The 23,718-nt window shown below is 46.4% G+C and overlaps 1 protein-coding gene across 1 annotated transcript in view; it reads right to left on the minus strand.

Annotated features, from left to right (window-relative positions):
• Positions 1-773: 773 nt before the first annotated feature.
• LOC102867320 (chromosome unknown open reading frame, human C16orf62) overlaps positions 774-23,718 on the minus strand; it is a 168,633-nt gene continuing 145,688 nt past the window's right edge. The window contains exons 27-30 of the mRNA XM_006892659.1: positions 20,045-20,210; positions 12,005-12,123; positions 1,483-1,629; positions 774-872 (exon numbers count right to left, since the gene is read on the minus strand). Of these exons, the coding sequence (XP_006892721.1) occupies positions 774-872; positions 1,483-1,629; positions 12,005-12,123; positions 20,045-20,210 (531 nt within the window). The remainder of the gene's footprint in view (positions 873-1,482; positions 1,630-12,004; positions 12,124-20,044; positions 20,211-23,718) is intronic.

The following is a 23,718-nucleotide window of genomic DNA, read 5'->3' on the forward strand; positions in this document are numbered from 1 at the left end:
GGGAAATTTTTACTTAAGTAAATGTTCAAAGCCTATGAGCGGTAATACAAAATTCCGATTCTACCAAACTGGCAACAGAAAAGTAGCCAGAACTACATGCTGTTTGGAATGACAGTTGAAAGACAAGATGGGCTAATAAGCGCAATCTGGATGAAGAAAGTCAAGAGTAATTAAATGAGCGGTCAGGTTCCTCCAGGATGCTTCCTTAGTTCCTGTGAACTTGCCGCTGAAGCCACAGTGAGGCTTGTCCACTCTGACCTCATTTCCTCCTTTGACCAACCCACATGCTCTGAGTCTCACCAAGAGATGCTTTTATCAGAAGCAGCTAACTTGAGTCTGGTGTGAGCAACAGACTTTACATTCAATTCCAGATTCCAGTCCTCAGTGTGGACAGTCGCTCTTGAAAAGTGGATTGCTTTCCAAAAATATAGAAATAAAAAAGAACCTACTAAAAATGTATCACTGGCATTTTTAAGCTTCTCTCTTGCTAGAGGGTCAGTGGATTCTTGTAAGCGCTGACTGAGAACCTGAATGTCACTTGGACAAAGAAACACGAAGATGCTGCTTCTCAGTGAGCAAGATGTGATGTGTGTGCTCGCGCTTCCCCCTTTTTCACTGTCAGAAAGTCTGGACAAGAGCCAAAGAATGAACCCATCTGTATTCATGTTTTAAGAGAAACGAAAACCTGAAGAACAAAGAGCCTGGATTCCAGTACAAGCCTAGAGCAAGATGTGTCTCTCTGAAGCCCTGGACCCAGGCCTGGGGACGAGCCATCAGGTCCGCGTCTGCAGGGGGAGTCTCAGGGCCAGCTCCGTCAGGTGACTCATGTCTGGCTGTTTGCTTTGCTTCTTGATGTATTCCAGAGTTTTCACCTAGGAAGAAAAGGCAGAACTGTTTACATTCTGGTTCATAATTATCCATTCATGGAACTGAAGGCTCCAGCAAGTCGGCCATTGTTATGAGCTTCACGTGACCTAGCAGAGAACAGGTGGCAATGAAGAACTTGGGGGACGGCGGACACCAGCGAAGTTTAATACAACTTAAATTATACTTAGTCCCTATAAAATCAGATTGGGGTATGAACAAGGGAAGACTTCAATGTGTGTGGTTACTGTAATCAGACAGAATGAACATTTCATATTCTCCTTTCTGGTTCTAGTCAGGCGGCCAGCAAAAATGGTGGGCCTACCAGGGAGGTCTGGTGGCCTAGTGGCAAGAAGCTGCACTGCAACCCCGAAGGCACACAGCTCAAATCCACCAGGTGCTCTGCTGGAGAAGGAGAGGCAGTCTCCTCCTGTACCATTCAGATCCAATTTGACAGTACACACACATAAAAAATAATAAAATAATTTAAAAAAAAATGGTGGGCCTGAGCACCCCTCCAAAGGGAGCCCTGGGGCTACTGGAGCCAGGGGCTATCTGTCCTGAGCCCCATGATGGGCCCGTGCTATGAGTACCTGAGGGGCCCTCTGAGCGCCTCACCATGGTCCTGGTGTCTGCACAGCCATGCCTCTGTGCCAGGTGCCACAAGTTGACGGAAAGCTGGTTCAGCTTGTTGTTTCGTAGGTCCCCGTGGGCCAGGATGCTGTTAAAGAAGGAGAGGCCCAACAAGCTCTGGCGTTTCAGGGCCTGAAAAAGAAGACATGGGAGGTTACTGTCTCGAGCTGGGGCTCAGGCTGCGTCCAGGGCAGGCCTGTGGGTGGGTGGGCACCCAGTGGGCAGTGCTGATGATGGAGCAGGTCAAGCCTGGGTTCCAGTGTCAGCTTTGCCACTTAATTGCTGTAGGGCCTGGGCAGCTGCTTACCCTCTGTGAGCCCCAGCTTCTTCACCTTGAAGGTAAGACTACACAACAGGTGGCTTCGGAGGGATTCTAAAGATCTCCGGAGGGTTAATGAGATGTATATCAAGCTGCCGTCTAGACTATTCTGACTCGCAGTCACCTGAATAGGATTGTGTAGACCTGCCCCACGGGGCTTGCCAGGCTGTAAATCTTGACTGAACAAGTGGCCACAGCTTTCTCCCGGAGAGCAGGCAGGAGCTCAGTCCACTGACTCTTCGGGTTAGCAGTCAAGCAATTAACCACGGCAGTCATGGCTACGTCACCTCATGTTGTTGTCGTCTACCACGGAGTCTGAACCAACCTATAGCTGACCCTCTGGCGGGTTTTCAGAGAGGAGATACTTGTCCATCTTTCTCACATGGGACAGCTGGTGGGTTTGAACTGTGTACCTCTGGGCTGATAGTAAAGTTCCTCAACGCTAAGCCACCAGAGCTCCCTTCGCCTCATATTTTTGTTATGTGCTGTCGAGTTTCCCATGACTCACAGCTACCCTATGTACAACTGCTCAGAAGGCTGTCTTGTCCTGAGCCAGTCTCACTGACTCCGACACAACTACTCTCATTACCCCAGTTACTATGTCAATCCATCTCATGCAGGGTTTTCCTGTCCTGCACTGTCCTTCCACCCTTCCAAGCATGATGTCCTTCTCCAAGGACAGGTCCCTCCTGGCCACGTGCTCAAAGTATGTGAGACAGAGCTTCAAAATCCTAGTCTCCAAGGAGAAACTTGATTTCGCCCTTTCCAAGACAGACCTATTTGTTCTCATGGCAGTCCAATCCATCCCGTGTTAGGAATCCACATACCACAGCAGTTCACAGACCTGCTGGATGCTGCTAGCAGCTATGCAGTATTCCCCAGGGAAGCAGAAACAGTCAGAATTCCAGATGGATAGAACCATTATCCACAAACAAGCATATGAATCCTACAGAGGTGATTTGGTGCTAACCCCTGGACCAACTGTCCCCCAACTTCTCTGGTGGCCACTCCCAAGAAGTCAAGTCTTTTAGTGAAGAAAAAGAACGATAACAACCAAGGTGTCGCTTAAGATACAGCTGAGTGTGGAAGGCTGAACAACCATCAACAGACACAGGCCCCCAAACTGAGTTTACCTTAGCGACAGCGTGGACCACATGGCAGTCACAGGAACACCTCAGTGACCCCTGAGGCACAAGGTCAGCTTGCACAGTGAGGGCGAGAGGGCTGGCATCCCCATGTGACCTCAATCAGTACCTGGCCTGCCTGCTCTGGATTCACTTTCTTTATCAGACAGTGCAGTGCGGCTTATTCAGGCACCTGGGCAGAGCGTTCCAGTAAGCAGGTTCCAGCCCACTCTGCCCACCTCTCACACCTCCTCTGACTCTTGGGTGAACAAAAGACCCCCAATTCTCTGTGGATCCATAGCCCCAAGTAAAAAGATATTTCATAACCAACTTAAATCATCTCCCCTAAGTGGTCCTTGAATGACATTTCAGGACAGACAGATTTTTTTTAAGTCCGAACATGATCTTTGAGTGGCTTTTTCTCCAATGCTTTATATTCTGACCTAAGAATTTTACCTGAAAAAAGCTCAACGGATGTGAGCTTTGGATGTAAGAGCCCATTAAAAATAAGATTGTTAAGGCTGGGTGTGAGGGGTAAGAAAGCACTCAACAAGCAAGAAAGTTTCCAAAATAAAAACTTGTTACAGAGAGAATCAAACAAGGGCCTGAGTCACCCCAGTCCTCAGAGGTTCATACAGGAGTTCCTTTTTATTCTTTTCTATGAGAATGGTCATTTCCAGGAAGCCTGAAGGGCCTGGCCCAAGTACCGGGCATCCCCACACCCAAAATAAATGCTTTTCTTTTAGGCCACGCTGGGCTGAAGGCTGGTTTTGGAAGCAGGGCTGTCACAGCGCCAAGAAGTGATGAGGTGGACACAGCAGCTGCAGGATTCCTCTCCCCGGCTGTAAAAGGCCTGGGGAACAAGCCTGTATTCTTGGGTCACCCAGTCCTGAGCACCTCACCTCTGGGGTACTGGAGGTCGGAGTTGAACTGCACAGGCCACCGGCCAAACAAGGATGGTAGGTTCCATTTCAGCTCAGTCCGCTGGTATTTTTTTTTTAACAGACATGTGTCTGGAGAGACCGGTTCACTGAACATCGCTGGTATTTACATGAATCAGAATACTCTCTGGAAACATCCCAGCTCAGCTATTTCAGAACTCAGTTTCAGGCTCATTATCACCATCACCGCCCAGAGCAAAGAATAAATGTTAAATTAAAATAGCTCCAAATTCTCTGGCTCTGTGCTTTCCTTTCCTTCTAAGCTTGGGTGGAGGGGAGGCCAAGAGTCACAGTCATTTATGCCGTCATAGTTGCCTCAGATTAAACCCATCCTGTTGCATTAGAGTAAAGAAATGTCTTTTTAAGCCACACTGCACATTTTTTCCCGGTGCAGTTTGTCAAACTCACATTACTTTTCTTTGGTTCCTTAGCAAGAAGAGAGAGCCAGACTCAGTATTTTTAAGAAATTTTCAGAGAAATATGGATAGGAAGACTTAATATTGTGAAAATAGTGATACTACCCAAAGGATTCTGAAGCTCCGTCTCACATACTTTGGGCACGTGGCCAGGAGGAACTGGTCCTTGGAGAAGGACATCTTGCTTGGAAGAATGGAGACACAGAGCAGGAGAGGAAGATCCCGGATGAGATGGATTGACTCAGTGACTGGGGCAATAGGATTAGGTGTGTCGGAGTCAGTGAGACTGGCTCAGGACAGGACTGGCTTCAGAGCTGTTGTCCACAGCGTGCTATGAGTCGCAGGCGACTCAATGGCACAACAACAACAACCCCAAAGGAGCTTCCGTGAATGAGATTCCGTCCTCACTTTTCAAAGAGATTGGGGTGGGGAATAATTTACTTTTAAGGAAAGGAAATAGATCCCAGAGAAGTAGTAAAGCACTTCTGAAAAAGGAAAACTCTGTCTCTCAAGCCCAAAACCTGCTCCACAGCCACAGTCATCAAAGCAGCTGGTGCTGGTACAGAGATTTGAGAACTCTGAAGTCAATCTATCCATCTGTGGACAGCTGATCTTGGATAAAGACATGAAACCCATTAGGAAGGAAAAGAGCCTCATTAGCAAGTAAGGCCGGCAAAATCGGATACTCACATGCAGAACCCTGAACACCCATACCTCACACCATATACAAAAACTAACTCAAGAGGAATCAAGGTCTCAAGTGTAAAATTGAAACTTAGAAAGATCACCATCAGGGAAGCTCTGGTGGACTAGTGGCAAGGAGCTGCAACTACAATCCCAGAGACGAACAGTTCGAATCCACCAGATGTTCTGCCAGGGAAGGAGGGACAATCTCCTCCTGTGCCAGTCAGATCTGATTTGACGGTACATGCACACAAAAAAGAAAAACATTTTAAAAAAATTAAAAAAAGAAAGATCACCATCAAAGAAAACATAAGGGCAAACTTAGGAGCTCTAATCTATGGCATAAATAGACTAGGAGGCATAACCAAAAATGTACAGACAGCAACAGGATAAACCAGATGCCTGGAACTGTCTAAAAATTAAAGGCTTATATGCATCAGAAGCTGCTCCATAAAAGCAAAAGGAGAGTCTATGGGTGGCGAAAATATTCGATAATGACATACCTGACAAGGGGATAATCTCTAAAATGTATAGAAAAAGAAAGACACATAACTAAATTATAAAATGGGCAGAGGACATGAAAAGACACTTCACCAAAGAAGACACATTCAGTTGGCCAATAAACACATGAAGCTATTAGAAATGCAAATCAAAACAACAATGAGATATCATCTCGCCCCAGCAACAACAGCAAAAATCAGAGAGAAAGCAAACAACAAATAGGGTGAGGAAAGACTGGAATTCTCACATAATGCTCAAGGGCCTGTAAAATGGGGCAACCTTTGTGAAAAATTAGTCTGGCACCTCCTCAAAAAGTTGGAAATAAGAGCGGTGACATAAACTAATACATGTTGTTGTTATGTGTCGTCAAGTCGTTTGCGACTCATAGCGACCCTATGCACAACAGCCCTAAACCCTGCTCTATCCTGCGCCAATCACATTGCCTCTGACACACCCATCCTCATTATCCCAGTCACTGAATCAATCCACCTCATAGAGGGTTTTCCCCTCCTGCGCTGTCCCTCCACTTTGCCCAGCATGATGTCCCTCTCCAAAGACCTGTCTCTCCTTACAACACGCACACTCATATTTGTTGTTGTTATGTGCTGTTGAGTTGCCTGTGACTCACAGCGACCCTATGCACAACAGCTCTGAAGCCTGCCCTGTCCTGAGCCAGTCTCACTGACCCCAACACACCTATCCCCATTGTCCCAGTTACTGTATCAATCCATCTTATCAGGGGTCTTCCTCTCTTGTGCTGTCCTCCACCCTTCCAAGCATGATGTCCTTCTCCAAGGACCAGTTCCTCCTGGCCACATGCCCAAAGTATATGAGCTTGAAAATCCTAGCCTCCAAGGAGAAACTTGGTTTTATTACCCTTTCCAAGATAGACTGATGAGTTTTCTTGGCATTATGTAGTACATTCAAGACTCTTCTCCAGCACCACAACTCAAAGGCATTGACTCTTTTTCTTTCATCCTTAGTCACTGTCCACCTCTCTGATGCACAGCAGGTATTGGCGAAGACAATGGCCTGAATCAGGTGCACCTTAGTCTCTAGACTTAGATCATTGCTTTTTAGCAACAACTTCACACCCATATTTACTGCACCATTATTTACAATAGGAAAGAGATGGGAATAACCTATGTCCATCAACAAACAAATGGATAAACTATTCTATACAGTGGAATACTATACAATACTAAGTAATATTGAAGAATTCACAAAACACCACATAAGAAAGATGAATCTAGACGACCTTACTAGTACTACTACTCTATTCACTGCTGTTGAGTTGGAACAGACAGCTGACCTCTCGGTGGTTTTCTGAGGTGATAAATCTCATGAGAAGAGACTGTTCATCTTTCTCCCTTGGACGCAAATAAAAAAAAGTGTCTGCTTGAGACACAACTTCCTGTTGTGATTTATACTCAGAAACTGATGGTGGATTGTTATGAGTTGGAACCAAGCTAATGGCAGTGAGTTTTCTTTGTTTTTTATAGCTGAGACAATAAGGGGCAAAGAGAGGTAAACATCTGGATCAGAACCTACTACTCTGTGGATAAGTTGCTGGTTCAAGGGCTTTGAGAACCTGGTCCTAAGGGCCATCAAGGTTGACTGGCATGGAAGGCCACAAAAACTTAAATCCTATGTCCAACTTTGCTGAGTAGCCCCTGAGGTCTCAAAAGCTTGCGAACAGCCATCTAAGGTGAAACTATGGTTCTCTTCCTGCACAGAACAGAGATGAGGGAAGAAAAGGAAAGAGGCACAGAAACAATCAGTACAAAAAGCTAACAGATCACTTTAGGCTCAAGGTCCATGACCTGGAGACGAGCATAACTAGAAGGTGCCTGGATACCACCACCAATCACTTAGAAAGGGATAAGAATAGAAGATCCTGGGAAGAGTGGAAAATGTAGAGCAAAACTAAAAAACATAAAATGCCAGGCTTCCTGGTCTCATGGCGACGGGTTGATATCCCGAGACTATAGTCCTTGTTGCTGTTGTGTGCTGTGAAGTTGGAAATGACCCAAAGCTGAACCTCCAGCAAGTTTTCAGAGACAGTAAATTACACAAGAGGAGACGGCCCATCCTTTTCTTTTGGTGGATTCGAAACGCATGCCTTTGGGACTGTAGCACAGCTTCTTACCACTAGGCCACAGACATGTCTACAAGATGAACAATAACACCAGGGCGGCATGCACCCTCAGTCCTTAGAAGAATCAACCACATCAGATCAAAAGGGCAGCATCTGCCCATGAGTTGAGTTCAGAAGGCAGGAAAGATGGACTGGTGGAAACAGGAATCCCAAGGAGGAAGGGGGAAGAGTGAAGAGTGCAGCAGCACTGAAGACGTTGTAATTAGTCTTAGAAAACAAAATCCATGAGTGGCTGAATGGAAAACTAATTAGCTTTGTAAACTTTCTCTCCAATTCACAATGATAAAAAGTCAGAGAAGGGAGCTGGGGATTGGGGCAGGATAAGTATAAATTAGTATTGACAAGTTCAAGTTGAAGGTAGGGGATGCTCATTTCTCCTGCAGGGTAGCAAGCATTAACTTGCTCCCAAAACCCCTTAAATAAAGAGAAAGAAAAGCATGGTCTTTAACCCACACTCAGAGCCCTGTGACCGAGCTACTGTGCTTGGCCCTCCAGCGCTGATTCCACCTCACTGACCCGGCAGCAATGTCCAGGCAGTTCCCTGAGCTGTAGTCCTTACAGGAGCAGATATCCAGGTCTTCCCCCACCAAGCTGCTGCATGAGTTCAAACCACCAACCTCTTGGTGAGCAGCTGAGTACTTACATGCTGTGCCATTAGGGCTCCTTGACCATTCTCCCCATCCCCACACCCCCAAAAAATCCAACTCTCTACCATCCAGAGGATTCCAACTCTCAGAGACCCTCCAACAGGTTGTTTAGGCAATATGGATTGAGGCTCAATATCAAGAAGACAGAGATTCTCACCACTGGGCCAACTGGCAGCATCAGGATGGAAGGCGAAGAGATCATTTACAGCTTTAGTTTGCTTGGCTCCACAATCAACACTCTCGGCACCAGCAGCCAGGAAATTAAAAGACATATTGTGATGGGAAAGTCTGCTGTTAGGGACCTCTCCAAAGTACTGAAGAGCAATGGTGTCACTCTGGAGACTAAGGTGCGTGTGATACAGGCCATGGTCTTTGCAATCACTTGCTATATGTCAGAAAAAGCTGGACAATGACTAAGGAGGATAGAAGGAGAATTGATGCCTTTGAGCTGTGGTGCTGGAGAAGAGTATTGAATACACCACAGACTGCTAAGATAACGAACAGGTTTGTTCTGGAGAGGGTTAAATCAGGCTGCTCCTTGGAGGCAAGGATTCTGAAGCTTTGTCTGACATACTTTGGACATGTTGCAAGGAGGGACCAGTCCTAGGGCAGGGATATCATGTTTGGTAGGGTGGAGGGACAGCACAGGAGAGGAAGACCCTCTATGCGGTGCACTGATTCAGTGACTGGGGTAATTGGGGTAGGTGTGTCAAAGACAGTGAGATTGGCACAGGACAGAGCAGGGTTTAGGGCTGTTGTACACAGGGTTGCTATGAGTCACAGACAAGTCGACAGCACACAACAACAACAACAATCTCAACAGGAAGAGAGTACCCGCCCATCTTCCTCTTGTGGAAGCTGATGCATCAGAACCATTAGCTGTGCAGCAACGGAGCCACCCAGACTCGCTTGACTATACAAGTCGACAAAAGGCCTTTCATCTGTAAGCTGGGCGGGGAAGGTGTCTTCTCTAACACTTAGATCATGAACTTGTTTTCCTGAAACAGCTCATGACTACTCAGCAGCATCGGCCTTGACAATAACAGAGGCCTGCCTGTGTCTGAATGACCAAGGACCCAGCCAAGCCCGAGATGGGGTTACTGGGGTCCATCTGCCACTCTAATGCTTGGGGCACCAAAAAACGGAGTGCATGATGTAGAAGGGAATTAGGTAGCTATTTATACTGCCTAACTCACTGACACTGAGTCAGAACCACCTCATAGCTGACCCTCTGGGAGGTTTCCAAAGCTGTAAATCACATGGAAGGATATCGCCTGTCTTTCTCCCATGAAGCTACTGGTGGATTCAAACTGCCATAGAGGTGCTGCCTTTGGGTCAGCAGTGGGATTCCCCCAGGACTGCATCACCAGAGCCCTTATTTATACAGCACAAAAATCTGCTGTCTTTGGAAGCAGGGGTGGTATTCACTTCCTAAAGAGCATGCCTCTGGAAACTCTGTGAACTATGATAAATGGCAATGGTTGTGGAAGGACTTCAGGTCTTTTGTTCAAAGGGTCACTATGAGTCATGCTTGACTCAATGGCAATCAACAACAATAACAACATATATATAGTTAATATTTTCAGTAAGGCATTTCATTGTCTTCTTAGATGATATACAGAGCAGACAGGAGCCAAAGTGGATTCTTTCTATTGCAATGTTGTTTGTATAGAGTGGTTGCCATACAGAAGACTTTACAAGGATCATGTAATTTGATTCTCAAAACAAAACAAAAACCAACCAAATAAAAATGGTAATACAACTGTTAAAAAAATCTGCTGTCAGGGACCTCTCCAGAGTACTGAAGAGCAATGATGTCAGCCTAGAGACCGAGGTGAGTTTGATCCAGGCTATGGTCTTTGCAAATACTTGCTATGCATCAGAGAGCAGGACACTGGCCAAGGATGGCAGAAGAAGAATCGAAGTATTTGTGTTGTGGTGCTGGAGAAGAGTATTGAACATACCATGTACCACCAAGAGAACAAAAAGGTCCATCCTGGACAGGGTGAAACCAGGCTGCTCCTTAGATGCAAGGATTTTGAAACTCCATCTCGCATGCTTTTGGCATGTTGTGTGGCGGGACCAGTCCTTGGAGAAGGACATTATGCTTGGGAGAGTGGGGAGTCAGTGCAAAAGAGGAAGACCCTGGATGAAATGGATTGAGTCAGTGACTGGAATTATAGGGGTAGGTGTGTCAGGAACAATGAAATTGGCTCAAGATAGAGCAAGGTTTAGGACTATTATAAACAGAGTCGCAAGCGACTCGATGGCACAAAATAACAACAACAGTATGGATACACAAGGAGCTCTAGTCAAAAATCTGGAAAATGACTAAGGATGACAGAAGAAGATTCAATGCCTCTGCATGCCGGTGGAAAAGAGCATTGAACATACCATGAGAACACTGCCAAATGAACAAATAGGTCTGTCTTAGAGGAGGAGTAAAATCACCTTTCTCTTTGGAGGCAAGGATTTTGAAGCTCACATACTTTGGGGACACGGCCAGGAGAAACTGGTCCTTGGAGAAGGAAATTATGCTTGGAAGGGTAGGAGGACAGTGCAGGATAGGAAAACCCCTGATGGGATGGATTGACTCAGTGACTGGGGTAATAGGGGTTGGTGTGTCAGAGTCAGCAAGACTGGCTCAGGCTAGGACTCGCTTCAGAGCTGTCATACGTAATCTTGCTATGAGTCGCAGGTGATTCAATGGCACTTAATGATAACAAGTGGACTAGTAGATAAGGAGGTGGTGTGCTGTCACCCAAAGGGCATGTACTTCAAGTCCACTTGCTGCTTTGTGAGAGAAAGATGGGAAATTTCCTCCCGGGCCGCCTCTGGGAACCTGCTGGGGGTCAGTTATGAGTCACGTCTGACTCAACAGTACACAACAACAGCGTATCGAAAGGATATTGAACATACTCTAAATGAAAAATATTAACAAGAAACTACAGTGGAAAGAGAAAAGATGTAACATCTGATGAAAGAATACATTCGTGGATAAGAGCATGGGTTTAGACGACTACCCTGCCCACATTACCTAGGTACAGCCCTGGGATTTTGTTTTCTAACAAGGGAGATAATACTTTCTCTCAGCTCACTGAACTTAATATACACCAACTGCAGGTAATCTATAAGGAATCAGAAAACTCTAAGTTAGATAATGACCACAGGCCACTTCCTCACAGGCCTTGGTTGAGGAGGACCATGGGATAGTTAGGAGTCTGCAGCCAGAGCGGCTCTGGTTTCCTATTCTGTTCACCGGGAATAAACAGAACAGCTGAGGCTCACAGGGTTGCTGTGGGCGCTGCAGGAGCTGACGTGCAGAAGGCACACACTAGTACTGACTCAACACGCAGTCACTGCTCCGGGTTCCCCTCTGTTCTGTGATGACAGATGGATCCCAGGGGCTCAGGACTCAGCTCGGCACCAGCCACAGGCAGACTCACAAGGTAATATGGTAGAGACGTTAGGAAAAGTGGTAGCTAAGAGTTGGGGCTGAGAGTGACTCTCTGAAGAGGTGACATTGCAATAACACTTGAGTGATGAGAAGACCTGGGACAGGGACATTGCACACGGAGAAAACAGCCAGGGCCCGTTATAAACAGTCTGCACGTAAGCACGTCCCGTCCATGAAACTGCTCTCTTGCCAGACCATTCTTACAATCCCCTGATTTCCCAGCAAGCGCTGGGGTTGAGGGGAAGGCAGAGGGCACTCACCTCATCCTTGGCCAGGGCTTTCAGGTGCTCCAGGATCTGGGCCATCACCGTCTCACACAGCTTGTTGTTTTCCGCCAGGAACTTGGCGTCCCCCCCGTAGAGGCTGTCGTTGGAGTCCACTGAAGGGACAAACAAGAACAGTGAGGCAGCGAGCATCAGGCGGCGGCAGCAGATGGCAGGAAAGCATGGCGGGGCGAGTGGAAACAGTCACTGTTTCCCACCGGGCTGGGGCCTTGGGATCACACAGAGGACATGCGGCCTGTGGGATGGCCTGTGCCAGCGGCCCAGTGGTGCGGAAACTGTCCCCTTCCTGGAGGACACAACAATCATCACCATCGTGGCTGCCACTGCCGAGTGCCTCCTGTGTGTCAGGCACCAGGCCAAGGGCTCTGTGTGCATAAGCCCAGTGTCCCCGGGCCAGCACAGATGGGGAAACAGGCACCAGGACATTCTCGGCACGGTGCACCTTGACTTGTGACCTGCCCCATGACCTTTTTTCAAAACAGCCTTCAATGGACTGTGACTGCGGTATAATCAACTGTTGGCAAAGCCTGAATGAATCCTCTCGAAAATGCCTGAGACTGAAGCCTTCCTCTCTGACCGCTCTGTGACTATATCACTGCTCAACGCCAGCCTCCTGCTGCCACTCCCCTCAGTCTGGCTTCCCACCCTTCCTCCCGCCCTTCCTCCTCGCTGCCCCTCACACAGAAAGGAGAGTGAGGGGCTACACTGCAATTGGCTTTTATTATTTTAACTTACTAATAAGTCTTGACTACACTGAAAGCGGTCACTTGTGGTTGCTGTGAGGCTGAACACTGTGACACAGATGTGTCACATGCGTTAATGGTTGGCTACCCAATGCGGACAGAGAGTGGGGTGGAGCTCTCCAATTAAAACAAGCTTGGAAGCAGGAGCAGCATCCACTTCCGTAATAGCTTGCCTCTGGAAACCCTATGAACCTGGAGAGAGGATGAAAGACACTCAAGAGTTGAGGACTCTCCTTTATAGGGTCGCTATGAGTCGCATGCGACTCAACGGCACTTAACAACAACAACAACAAGAAGTCTTGGAGCCACTTTCTCATTAGCATATACCAATCAGAAGTGCCATCGTTGCTGTTGTCATTAGATGCTATTTATTCAAAACTGTCACATAGCTGACTTTCTGGTGGGTTTTCGGAGGCTGTAAAACACACAGGAGGAGCCTGCCCATCTTCCTTCTGCAGAGCAGCTGCTGGATGTGAACCAAGAACCTTAGCACTGGCAAGGCAACTCCTTACCCGCTGGGCCACAAGAGCGCCCTGTGCTGTCTTATGTGTCTGAGTGGTTATATGGACAGACCACAGTGTTGGTCCCTAAACGACAGACAGTTCAGCTGTTTCCTCCTGGTTTGTATGTTAATAACCGGCATCCTGTGAAAACCTGTGAGGCCACAAAGAAGCCTCCACTCCTGCCCTCAATTCCATCTTCTCTCCACACTCCCACTGCCATAGACACTCTATTCTCGGGCCATGTTCTAGCTGCTTTTATCTCAGCTCCCAAACTGACGTGCCCATCACCTCATGTCCATGGGCACCAACGGTGCTCTTCTGGAGGAACCCAATTCAATGTCACAGTTCACCAGCAGCACAAGAAGCTCCTAGAGGCACACACAGCCTGGACAGGTCAGAAGTAGGAACAAGGGGTCAGAAGTAGGAACAAGGGAAGTCCAGGTGTTTGCTCCCGAGGTGAATGCTAGAGTGGGCCTGTATTTGGGCTAAATCACTGAGACATTTACACTCTGAAAGCAAGGAAGACTAAAAGCAGGGGCCCCTGCTCTCCAGCTCATCACCCAGGTAATCTAACCCAATTCTGAATAACTGTGCATAAGAATGCTTCGCTCCTGTGGCAACTGCATTCTTGGAGAATGTGCCCCTGCACCCAGGTCAGTGGGGAGCAGCCCGGGGCTGCAGCAGCCAGGCCCTGCTCTGGATGTCTGACATGCTCTGACATATCTGCTTCCCGGCAACTCGTAAGAAAGGAAAGAATCTGACCCAGGCATTCGCCACCACAGGATTTTACAGGGTGGCGAAGCTGCAGCTGGGGAAGGAATTTCTCCTGTCTGCTGCGGAGACCCAGAATAGCGCCTGGGACAAATTCCCCAGCTTCCTAGGGGTTAGAATCTACTCTTGTCTGAGCAGCCTAGCACTGGAGGAGAGAAGTTCAAGGACAGCTCATGGCCAGCCACCCCTGTGGTCAACCACCTGAACTGCAAGCTTCCTGCCCCACGGGGCTTGAGGTGTGTTCAGAGTGGGACATACAGCTACACCCACCGACTCCTACTGAATGAGAGCTCTGGGCACAGAGCTGGGACTAACAGAGAGTGAAAGAGACCAGGGCTTTGTTTTTACAGAGTTACAGCCTGTTGGGAAAACAGACAAGCAAACAGGCAGACACAATCACTGGTGCCAAGAGCTTGAAAGAAGCAGTCCTGAGGGTTCTGGGATCTTAAAATCTAGGTTTAGAAAGGAGTTCTGGAATCTGTGAACTCTAACCCGAGCTCCTAGATAAATGGGCACAAAATAGAATGTTCTTAGAAATAAGGACCAAAATTTTTAACTTTGGACACATTCACAAGAATGACCAATTGCTAAAAGAGGACTCACTGTTGGGTACAGCGGAGGGCCGGTGAAAACAAGGACACCTCCTGGAGATGGACAGACACCAGGGTCACAACAATGGGCTCAAATGTGCTGACGACCAGGAAGATGATGCCGGACCAGCCAATGTTCTCTGGCTGGTCATACTGAAGGCTGCTGGGAGTGAGAACCAACTTGACTACAGGCAACAGCAAGCTGAGCCGTCAAGGTGGACCCTACCTGAGAAGGTGGGAAAGGAGGTCAGGAAAGGGAAAACTGGTTTCCTATGCTACAACTTGGTGGGAACAGAGAAAAAGAGCAAAAGGTAGATGGCAGAATTCTAAGAACTGTGCTCAGGCCAGTGGGTAGATGGGACTGAGAGTTCAGAGACATGGCCTTTGGGAAGAAGAAGAAGGGAGATCCTTGGCAAATGGGTACCAAAAATAACCCAGGATCTCAGCACCTGTTGAGGGTGGAGGGGAGAGGGTTACAAACTCAAATGCTTCAAGAGCCTCGAAGATGGTGCGGAGGAGAGGAGAGGGCTGCTGTGGTTTTACAGCAGCATCTTAGGTTGGACTCTTCCAACAGAGAGTAAAAACTCTCTGTCTCACACTAAGAAAGTGATGTTTGGTGTACAGAAATAGTGATCATTTTTCATGAAACACACGGTCCCTTCAGTCCCATCAAAGCACTCGGGTTACTGGATCAAGGTCATTACAAAGCATTCCTTTTTAATATTCTGGAAAGGAAGTCGCTACCACTGTTTCAAAAATGCCCAAACTACTTAAATCCTCTTTTTCAGCAGCTCTGACCTGTGTCAACATTATCTAAAGGGCTGGAAAAGGAGTGGCAATTGAGGAGCCCCCAGCCCCTGCAGAACCTCATGCAGGCCCCCTGGGGGCTCGTGCCTTTTCAAAGTCACAATTTCATATCCAACATAAACACAGCTGGGTTAGCAAGAAAGAGAAAGGATCCAGGCATCTGTTTTCATCTTTAAAAGCTAGGAAGTTAGACTCCTTACCTATCAAATAGCCTCGCTCCCTGGCTGACAAATGATCCAAGTCTGCATTTAGAGAGAGAATGCACTGAAACTCCATCAAGAGGGGGAGAAGGGAGGATTCGCCTGCTCCGCTGGTGTGCCCTATGATCACAGCCCACTTCCACTTCACAGTCTATTCCTCTGATGCCTCTGTCACTTAGAGACCTTCAACACACACTTCAAGCAAGAGATCAAGATGCTGTTAAACAGAGCAAGAGGTGCTTAACCTCATACATTACTAGAGAAAACAAATTCTATTCACTCATCAGAACAGCTTAACTTTTTTAAAAAAAAACTGACCATGGCAAGTGTTGGTGAAGGTGTAGAGCAACTGGAACTCTTGTGCATGCTTGGTGGGGGTGTAAATCAGTATTCTCATTTTAGAAAACTGTTAGGCAGGATCTACCAGGGCTGAACACAAGCAAACCCCAAGAGCAACCAATTCTACTCTTAGGCATGTAAAAAGACTGCTGATATTGATCCCCTATAAATGTAGGAGTCCTATATCAGCCCGATAGGATGAGTAGGACGACCCCACAGGGCTTTCAAGGCCATCTCCCTTATGGAACAGACTTCTTCCAAGAGCGGCTTTGGAGGATTTGAATTGCCAGTCTTTTTTTGATCAGTCATGCACTCAACCACTGCACCTCCAAGGCATTTATCCAACAAAGATATGTAAAGAGATTCATAGCAGTAATATTTACAATAAACCAAATCTGCAACTTGGCACATATAAATATTCACCCTTAAAGGAACAGATAAATTAAATACGCATGTGATGGAATACAACACAGCCACAAAAAGGATATACTTCAGTGGCATATAACACCGCTGAATCCCAAAGACCGAACATTGAGCAAAAAGAGGCCAAACACCAAAACCTTGTTAAATTATTCCATTTCCATAAAATTAAAAATAAAACCCAACACCCAAACACAACAACCCCAAACAAGCAGCCAAACCTTGGCAAACTTCCTCATGATGCTAGAAATCAGGAGCGTGGTATACAAATCTTTGGGAAACCCATTGTTGGCTCTACCTGGAAGGAGCATGAGAAGACTACTGGCCAGGTAGTGACATCCTACTTTTTCCTTGAAATTTTTTGAGATACAATTCACATAGCATCAAATTTACTGTATAAAGCACAGGAGTCAGTGGTTTTTAGTATACTCACTGTCAGGAAACCATCACACTTAATTTCAGGACCGTCCCATCACTCCAAAAGGAGATCTCGTACTTCTCAGCAGTTCCCTCTCCAGGGTCTACTCCCCTCACTCTCTAACAATCACTCATTTTCTTGTGGTGTCTATGGATCTGCTAATTTTGAATGCTTTTTATGAGTGGAATTACAGAATATAGGCCTTCTTTGCGTGTGGCTCCTTTAACATGGTTTAAGAGCTCAGCCAGGTTGCACCAAGTACAAGTATTTAATTCCTCTTAGTGAATGTTCTAGTTCTTGATCGAGAACTTATATAGGTATGTTTGCTTTGTGATAATCCACTGAGTTCTCTATTTTACAGTATATGTTACAGGAAGCTCTAGCAGTCTTGTGGTAAGGAAGTTTTCACGGCCAACCCAAAGGCAAGTAGTTCAAATCCACCAGCCGTTTCATGGAATAAAGATGGGCAATCTCCTACCAAGTGATTTACAGCCTCTGTAAACCTGGTGGAAGGTCAGCTTGACTTGAATTGGTATTAACTCAATGGCAATGAATTACATGTTACACATGAACAAAAACACTGCTTTTTGTTATTTGGGGAGAAAGTTCCTTGCCCAGCTGAAGGTGAATTTGCTGTCCAGCACTTTGTCCTTCTGAGTTTCCTGTTGCTCATTCATGTCTAATGTGAAAACACATCACTGTTGTGAGGATTAAAGTAAAAGGTCTGTGGGGCCTAGCAGAGTAACTGGTAGTTATAACATTGTTATCGTTATTATCAACATTAATAAGTCTGCCGTAGTTTCAGCTCTATCATCAGCCCCACTCACAGTTAGAGAAAGTCTTTGATAACTGAAACTTATCAACTGTTAGTGCTTGTGGTTTTAGCCTAATGTTGGCATTTTTAGCCAATACCTTTTTTTTCCCTATAATTATATTTTATTAATTTTCATAAACATTTACAGAGATTTTGGGCTTCCACTCATTCATTGTTGCACTATTCTCTCTACCCTCCTCCCAGTTTGTTCTTGTCCAAATTTTAGCCAATACCTTAACATCCTCTGGTCTCCAGCTACCTTAACTCCAGGCAAATAGTCTTGTAAATCATCAGCAGCAGTGGGACTGGGATAAGAGAGAGAGAGTGCTTCCCACACTGAGCAGCTAGACTTGAGGAAGACTGTGATGGCAAGACCCTGGTGATGATGGTGGAGAGACTGGCATTACTATAGAGAAATTGTGGCAAGGTGTAACCAGAGGAGCCCTGAGATAAAGGTCACAGTAAAAAATTTTGCTGTGCTTGCTGAATCATTGAAGGAGACGCTGACTTATAGCTGTGCTGAGGCAAATCTTGTTGGATGACTGAGGAAAACAGAGGCTTCTTAATTCTGTATTGCTAAATTGAAACCAGGACTTTTACATATTAAGGAATTGTGTTTTGCTGTTAATCTGGCTTGGGACTGCTGGACTAAACCTGGATTTGTGGTGTGAGATATTCTTTGGCTCTCCCATTCCCCAACTTATTTCCTTAATAAACCCCACTCTTGGCACCACAACCATTAGTAAAGTCTGTAAATCAATAAAGAATAAATGAATGTCTTGCTGCTGGTGTGGCCCTTGAGGCACCATGGGGCTGGGCTACGGGTTCTTTGTCCACTTTCTGCTCTGGGGCAGCAAGGAGCTATGATACTCTCACTCTTTTTGGCCCTTTCAGAGAGACATTGAAAGGCCTGTGCCCCTATGTCCCTTTTTGGGGCTCTTTTCACAGCGCTCCAATCGTGGTCCTGGAAACTTCCAACCCGAGAGGCAGTTTTTAAACCCAAGGGCTAAAACTGCTGAGAGAAGGGCTTTCAAAGGCAGGTACTTTTTCTGGAAACCAAAAGTTGGAACTGGGGATTGGGTCCAACAGGCAGGAGATACCAGACTCTGTATGCGAAGCCCTGCAACTGGGACTGTCCGATGCTATACATGTGCTAACCTTGTACCAGGAAATTAAAAATGTCTGGTGGCCTGAGAAAACAAGGCCATCTCTCCCTCCTGGAGCATGTGAACTCATGGCCAACGGAGGATCTGACAAACATCCATACCAAGGATTCCCAGAGGCTGTGCTTCAGTTACAGACCTAGGAAGTCTTCAAGAATGTGTGCAGTTCATCAACTTATGGGGTTATTCTGAAGCCACAAAAGCCACTGATTCACCAACTGAATCAGACATTTCTCCAACTTGTCTAGCCATAAAAATAGATCTGAGGGGCCTTATACACAAGTTCTCGGGATTCTACTTAAATAGGAATGCTTATTTAAGAGGTTCATGAAAGGTCTCAGGAATCTAATATATCTTCAAGGTAAATCCTGATAATGAGGCAGCTGAGAGAAACTTTGGACCAGAAATCTTCAGCAGCTAAAACATACCACCACCAACTGCTGTGCGGTGGCTTTCAACTCACGTCAACTCCATGCGGGTTGGAGTGGAACTGTGCCCTAGGGTTTCCAGTGGCTGATTTAGTCCTAATGCATAAGCATAATCACAGGGGTGGTCCCTTTCAACCATCCATATCTGTTCATCTTGCCATCTGCCTACATAACCCTTTGTAGATTAGCATCTTTATTGCTGATACTGAAGGACTGTGTACGCCATCGTGTTGACCTTGTTGACTGTATGTCTTGTGCACAGCTCTGTATCTTCCCTTTCTTTCATGACACTCTGCTGGTCATCCCTTTATTGTATATTGCCTTTCTCACGACCATCTTCATATGTACCTATCAGTCATTCATTTCCACTTATCTTCTCTCATCTTTCCCATCCCTGATAACCATCCAGGAACGAGCCTGTGTGCTAACCTTCCTTTGCTTTCTCTAACAGTGGAATCATACAGTATTTGTCCTTACCTGGCTGACTCCACACAGCAACAATGGCTTATTTTTGTTGAGTTTGTTTTTTTAATGTATATAATAACACATTTTATTCATTATTTCCTTATTTTAAATCTGACTCATTAAGTGGTGAAATGATGGCTTAATTTTAGAATTAGATTGCCAGACCTTTCTTCCAACGTGTCTCAGGTGGACTTGAACCGCCAACCTTTCAATCAGCAGATAAGCACGCTTGGTATGTACCGCTCAAGAATGGTATAAAACAAACAGGGGGAAAGCAAGGAAATAGGGATGCTAAACATCCCATCAGACCTTCATGACATTCAAGTACAGGGTGTGGAGGGGGAATCTAGGGTACCTTTGTCTATATGGTAGAGGTAGGTCTCCTGGCTCATGGCAGAGAGGAGGTGCAGGACGCAGGTGTATATACGGATTTTATCATCACCGCTGTCTTCCCAGGTATAGTCCTGGATCACATTAAGAAGCTCTCGAACAAGAAACAGGACCCCGTGTTCAGGATGGTCCTGGTGGAGAAAAACAAGTAAGGACAAATAAGTTCCCATGGGAAGCAAGAAATAAACCCGCCCTGAAACCCAGATCCCTCCCTGTAGCAGCTGTAGAGAAATTAAAATGCCAGTTACTTTACAAGGCAAAGGCCCGTCCAGCCCTGGTTAAACAATAGCAAGGAAAACGTCAAAATGCCCTGTTAACCAGCGCGTTCCATCCCATCAGGGGAGACAAGCTCTGGAGCCTTCCTTTCTGAGTCTGAGAAACGGAAAGCAGAGCTACCTGTCAGCCTAATGGCCTGTTTCCAGAAATTACAGTCTTGTTTTTATGTGTGTCATGGTTAAAAAAAAAAAATTAAAAGTCCTATTCCTCTGACTATAAAAGGAAGATTGCAAGTCTCACAGCAGATGGGAAAGCAGAAGCCACCTACACTGGGTAAGCCTCCAATTACCCCATCTTCCCTGATGGACTGACTCTAAATAGAGCCCTGCTCTTCAATGACAAGGATGTGAAACAACATTCAAATTGGGAAAATACTAAAAGATAGTCACAGAGTTTATAGCAAACATTGTTTCTCAGTTGCCAAACTGCATCTCAAGGCTCAAAAAAATCCACAACAGAAAATAATGGGTTCAGATGCAAAAAGGTGAGATTCTTCTTCTTGTTGTTTTTGTTGTTAGGCGCCATTGAGTCAAGTATGACTCATAGTGACCCTATTAACAAAAGATCTGAACCCTGTTCTATCCTGTGCCATCCTCACACTTCCTGACACACAAGAGCCCATTGCAGGGGACATCGTGCCAACCCACCTGGTTAAGAGTTTCTGTGATTTCAAACCATCAAACCAAACAGTCAGGGCCCTGGCCCATGTAGCAAGTTGTTGCAGGGACAACAAAGACCTGGCTGGGGTAACATGAGGTGATCTTGGACGGCGAAAGGGTGGAGTGAGGATGGGGTTGGGATGGGCAGATCCCAGGGAGCTCTGCAGTTCAGAATAAGCAATGGGACCTTTCCTCTAATTGAGGTGACAAGAAACTCCTGAGTGTTCTTAAATGAGTAACGGGCCAGCACTCCCAGCCCCATCCCATGCCTCCTCTGTCCGGTGACTCCGGTAATATCTTTCCTTGTCTTATAAACTGCTGTTTGGGCCAGGGAGCTGGTAGGATTCAAATGATCCACTCAAAGAGTCTAGGAAAGGGGCCGTCCGATGAGGAGGCTTTATAAAGACGTGCGCTAGGCGCAAACAAGGAAAAGGTATGCTGGGAATGGCAGCAGGTAGGAGCCACGGCACTCGGACAGAAAGGACGAGGTTTGGGGAACTGTGTCACAAGAATCTGGCAAGATGTGTAGTCCAGGAGGCCACCTGGCTGGAACTGTGGCCTCAGGTCGAGGGACCCAGCCAATGCCTAACCAGAACCCCTCAGGAGAGAGGGGCAAATGCCTCAGGCTCGCTCAGATCTGCCTCCATCACTTCCCATCAACTGAGCTAACAAGGAGCGAAAAGAAATGACACTCAGGGGCTTCCATTCCGAGATGGAAGGACACAAGACAACCAGCGGGACCACCAGGAAACACTCAGCACAGGAGCCCAAGACAACTGGCCTCGGCCTGACAGGGCTCTGTCCTCGCTGGGGTCTGGCTGGGTGGGCTACTCGAGAGATGTTGTTCGGCTTCAGGCCTCCCTGACTGCCCACTCCAGAGTCTTCCTCAATCTCCCTCCCACAAATCCCACCCACTTCTTCCAGAGCAATTCCCACCATTAAAAATGACCTCATTTACTCATTCACAAGACACTACTCCACATATCCCCCTGTCCATCTCCCTTCAGACTAATCCGTCATCTCCAGAGGGCCTGGCTAATCCTGTTTACCTGGTTAACTCGGGCCAGGTGGCCTACCTGCATGTCATACAGGCCCCCCTGCTATCCAAATGTAGAATGTTCTAAGAAACCTTTGCTAAGCCAAAGTGGCATCGAGCGAAGAAGCAATTCCCATTAAATTATATAGGAAAACTTCTCAGTGTTCTTGGCACCCCCCAAAAAACCCCTATCAAATTATACAAAAATACACAATATCTAAAATAACACTACCAGAGTGTTCACAGACACAGTGCAGAGTGATGGTATTTGATGCTGAGATGGTTCAGAATTACACTGGTTTGTCTGAGTGTAGTTCAGGGACGGAGCTTGATGACAATCCCCTCACCATCAGGGGATGAGTCTCTGTTTTATAAGTGCTTGTTTTCAATGCTGAACACAAGTTTGTTTTAAATACTGAGCTCTAGTTTCATTTTCTACTTTAATTTGTAGAAACAAAAATTCTCTTCAGATTTCATTTGGTTAGTGAAAACAGAACTTGATGGAAGTCTTTCGTAAAAGTAAAGTAGCATAAAGGAAAATTGGGAAAAGTGAGGTACCTGTTATCCCGTGAGAGACTAAAGAACAATCTATCTCTATCCTCAGTTCCAAGGGCAGGGTGAGACACAAGGCTGTCACCCAGTAAATATCGGTGAATGGGCACAATTTCAACCCTTCCTTTGTACCATGCACTGAAGCAGCTATAAACACAAAGATGGTCGACGTTTATGGAATTTAACATTCCCATCTTAGATCTACAATGTTATGAGAAGATCCATCTATGATCTCATTTCCTACTTGGGGAAATGAACCACAAAAGGGCTTCAGTGGCTCCAAGTCGTGTCACTGGTACACGGGGGGAGACACTGGATTCGAACTCTGGCAGTCTGGTTCCAAAGTGTGTATTGTATCAGGCAGCCAGGTCAGCAATTCAAAGCCACCAGCTGCTCCACACTAGAAAGATGGCACATTCCTCCTGTAAAGCTGCACAGTTCCAGAAACCCAACGGAGGGTCGCTACTGTCTGCAAATCAACTTCAAGTCAGTGGGTTAGTGGGTCCACAAGTAAGCTAGGCTTGTTTCTCACACTATGAGCTGTTAACAGGAGGAAGGCATCCAATTGTCTGAGTATAAAACGGAAATGCTATGGATTATGAAAAGTGTCACAACCAACAAAATTGGGAAGTACTGTTGTTAGGTGCTATTAAATCAGCTCTGACTCATAGCAACCCTGTCAACAACAGAATGAAATCTGGCTTAATCCTTCACCACATGGAGCTCTGGGAGCCTAGTGACAAGAAGCTGTGCTGAAATCCCAAAGGCACGTGGTTCGAGGCCACCAGCTGCTCCACAGGAGTAGGATGGTCAATCTCTTCCCGTGTAATTAACTGCCTCTGAAAACCTGCTGGAGGGTCAGCTATGGGCAGTTCCGACTGGACGGCACACAACAATAACAATCCTTAATCATCATCACAACCTGTGTGCTCAAGCCCAATGTCACAGGCACTGCGTTAATCCACCTTATTGAAGTTCGTCCTCATTTTATTGACCCTCTTGTTGTTGCCGTTGTTGTTACGTGTCACTGAGTTAAGTACAACTCATAGCAACCCTACGAACAGCAGATCTGAACCGTTCTCTAGCCTGTGCCATCCTCACGCTTCCTGACATACT

This window comes from Elephantulus edwardii, unplaced genomic scaffold, assembly GCF_000299155.1.
Source record: "Elephantulus edwardii isolate Elephantulus edwardi_28Jun2011 unplaced genomic scaffold, EleEdw1.0 scaffold00117, whole genome shotgun sequence".
NCBI lineage: Eukaryota > Metazoa > Chordata > Mammalia > Macroscelidea > Macroscelididae > Elephantulus > Elephantulus edwardii.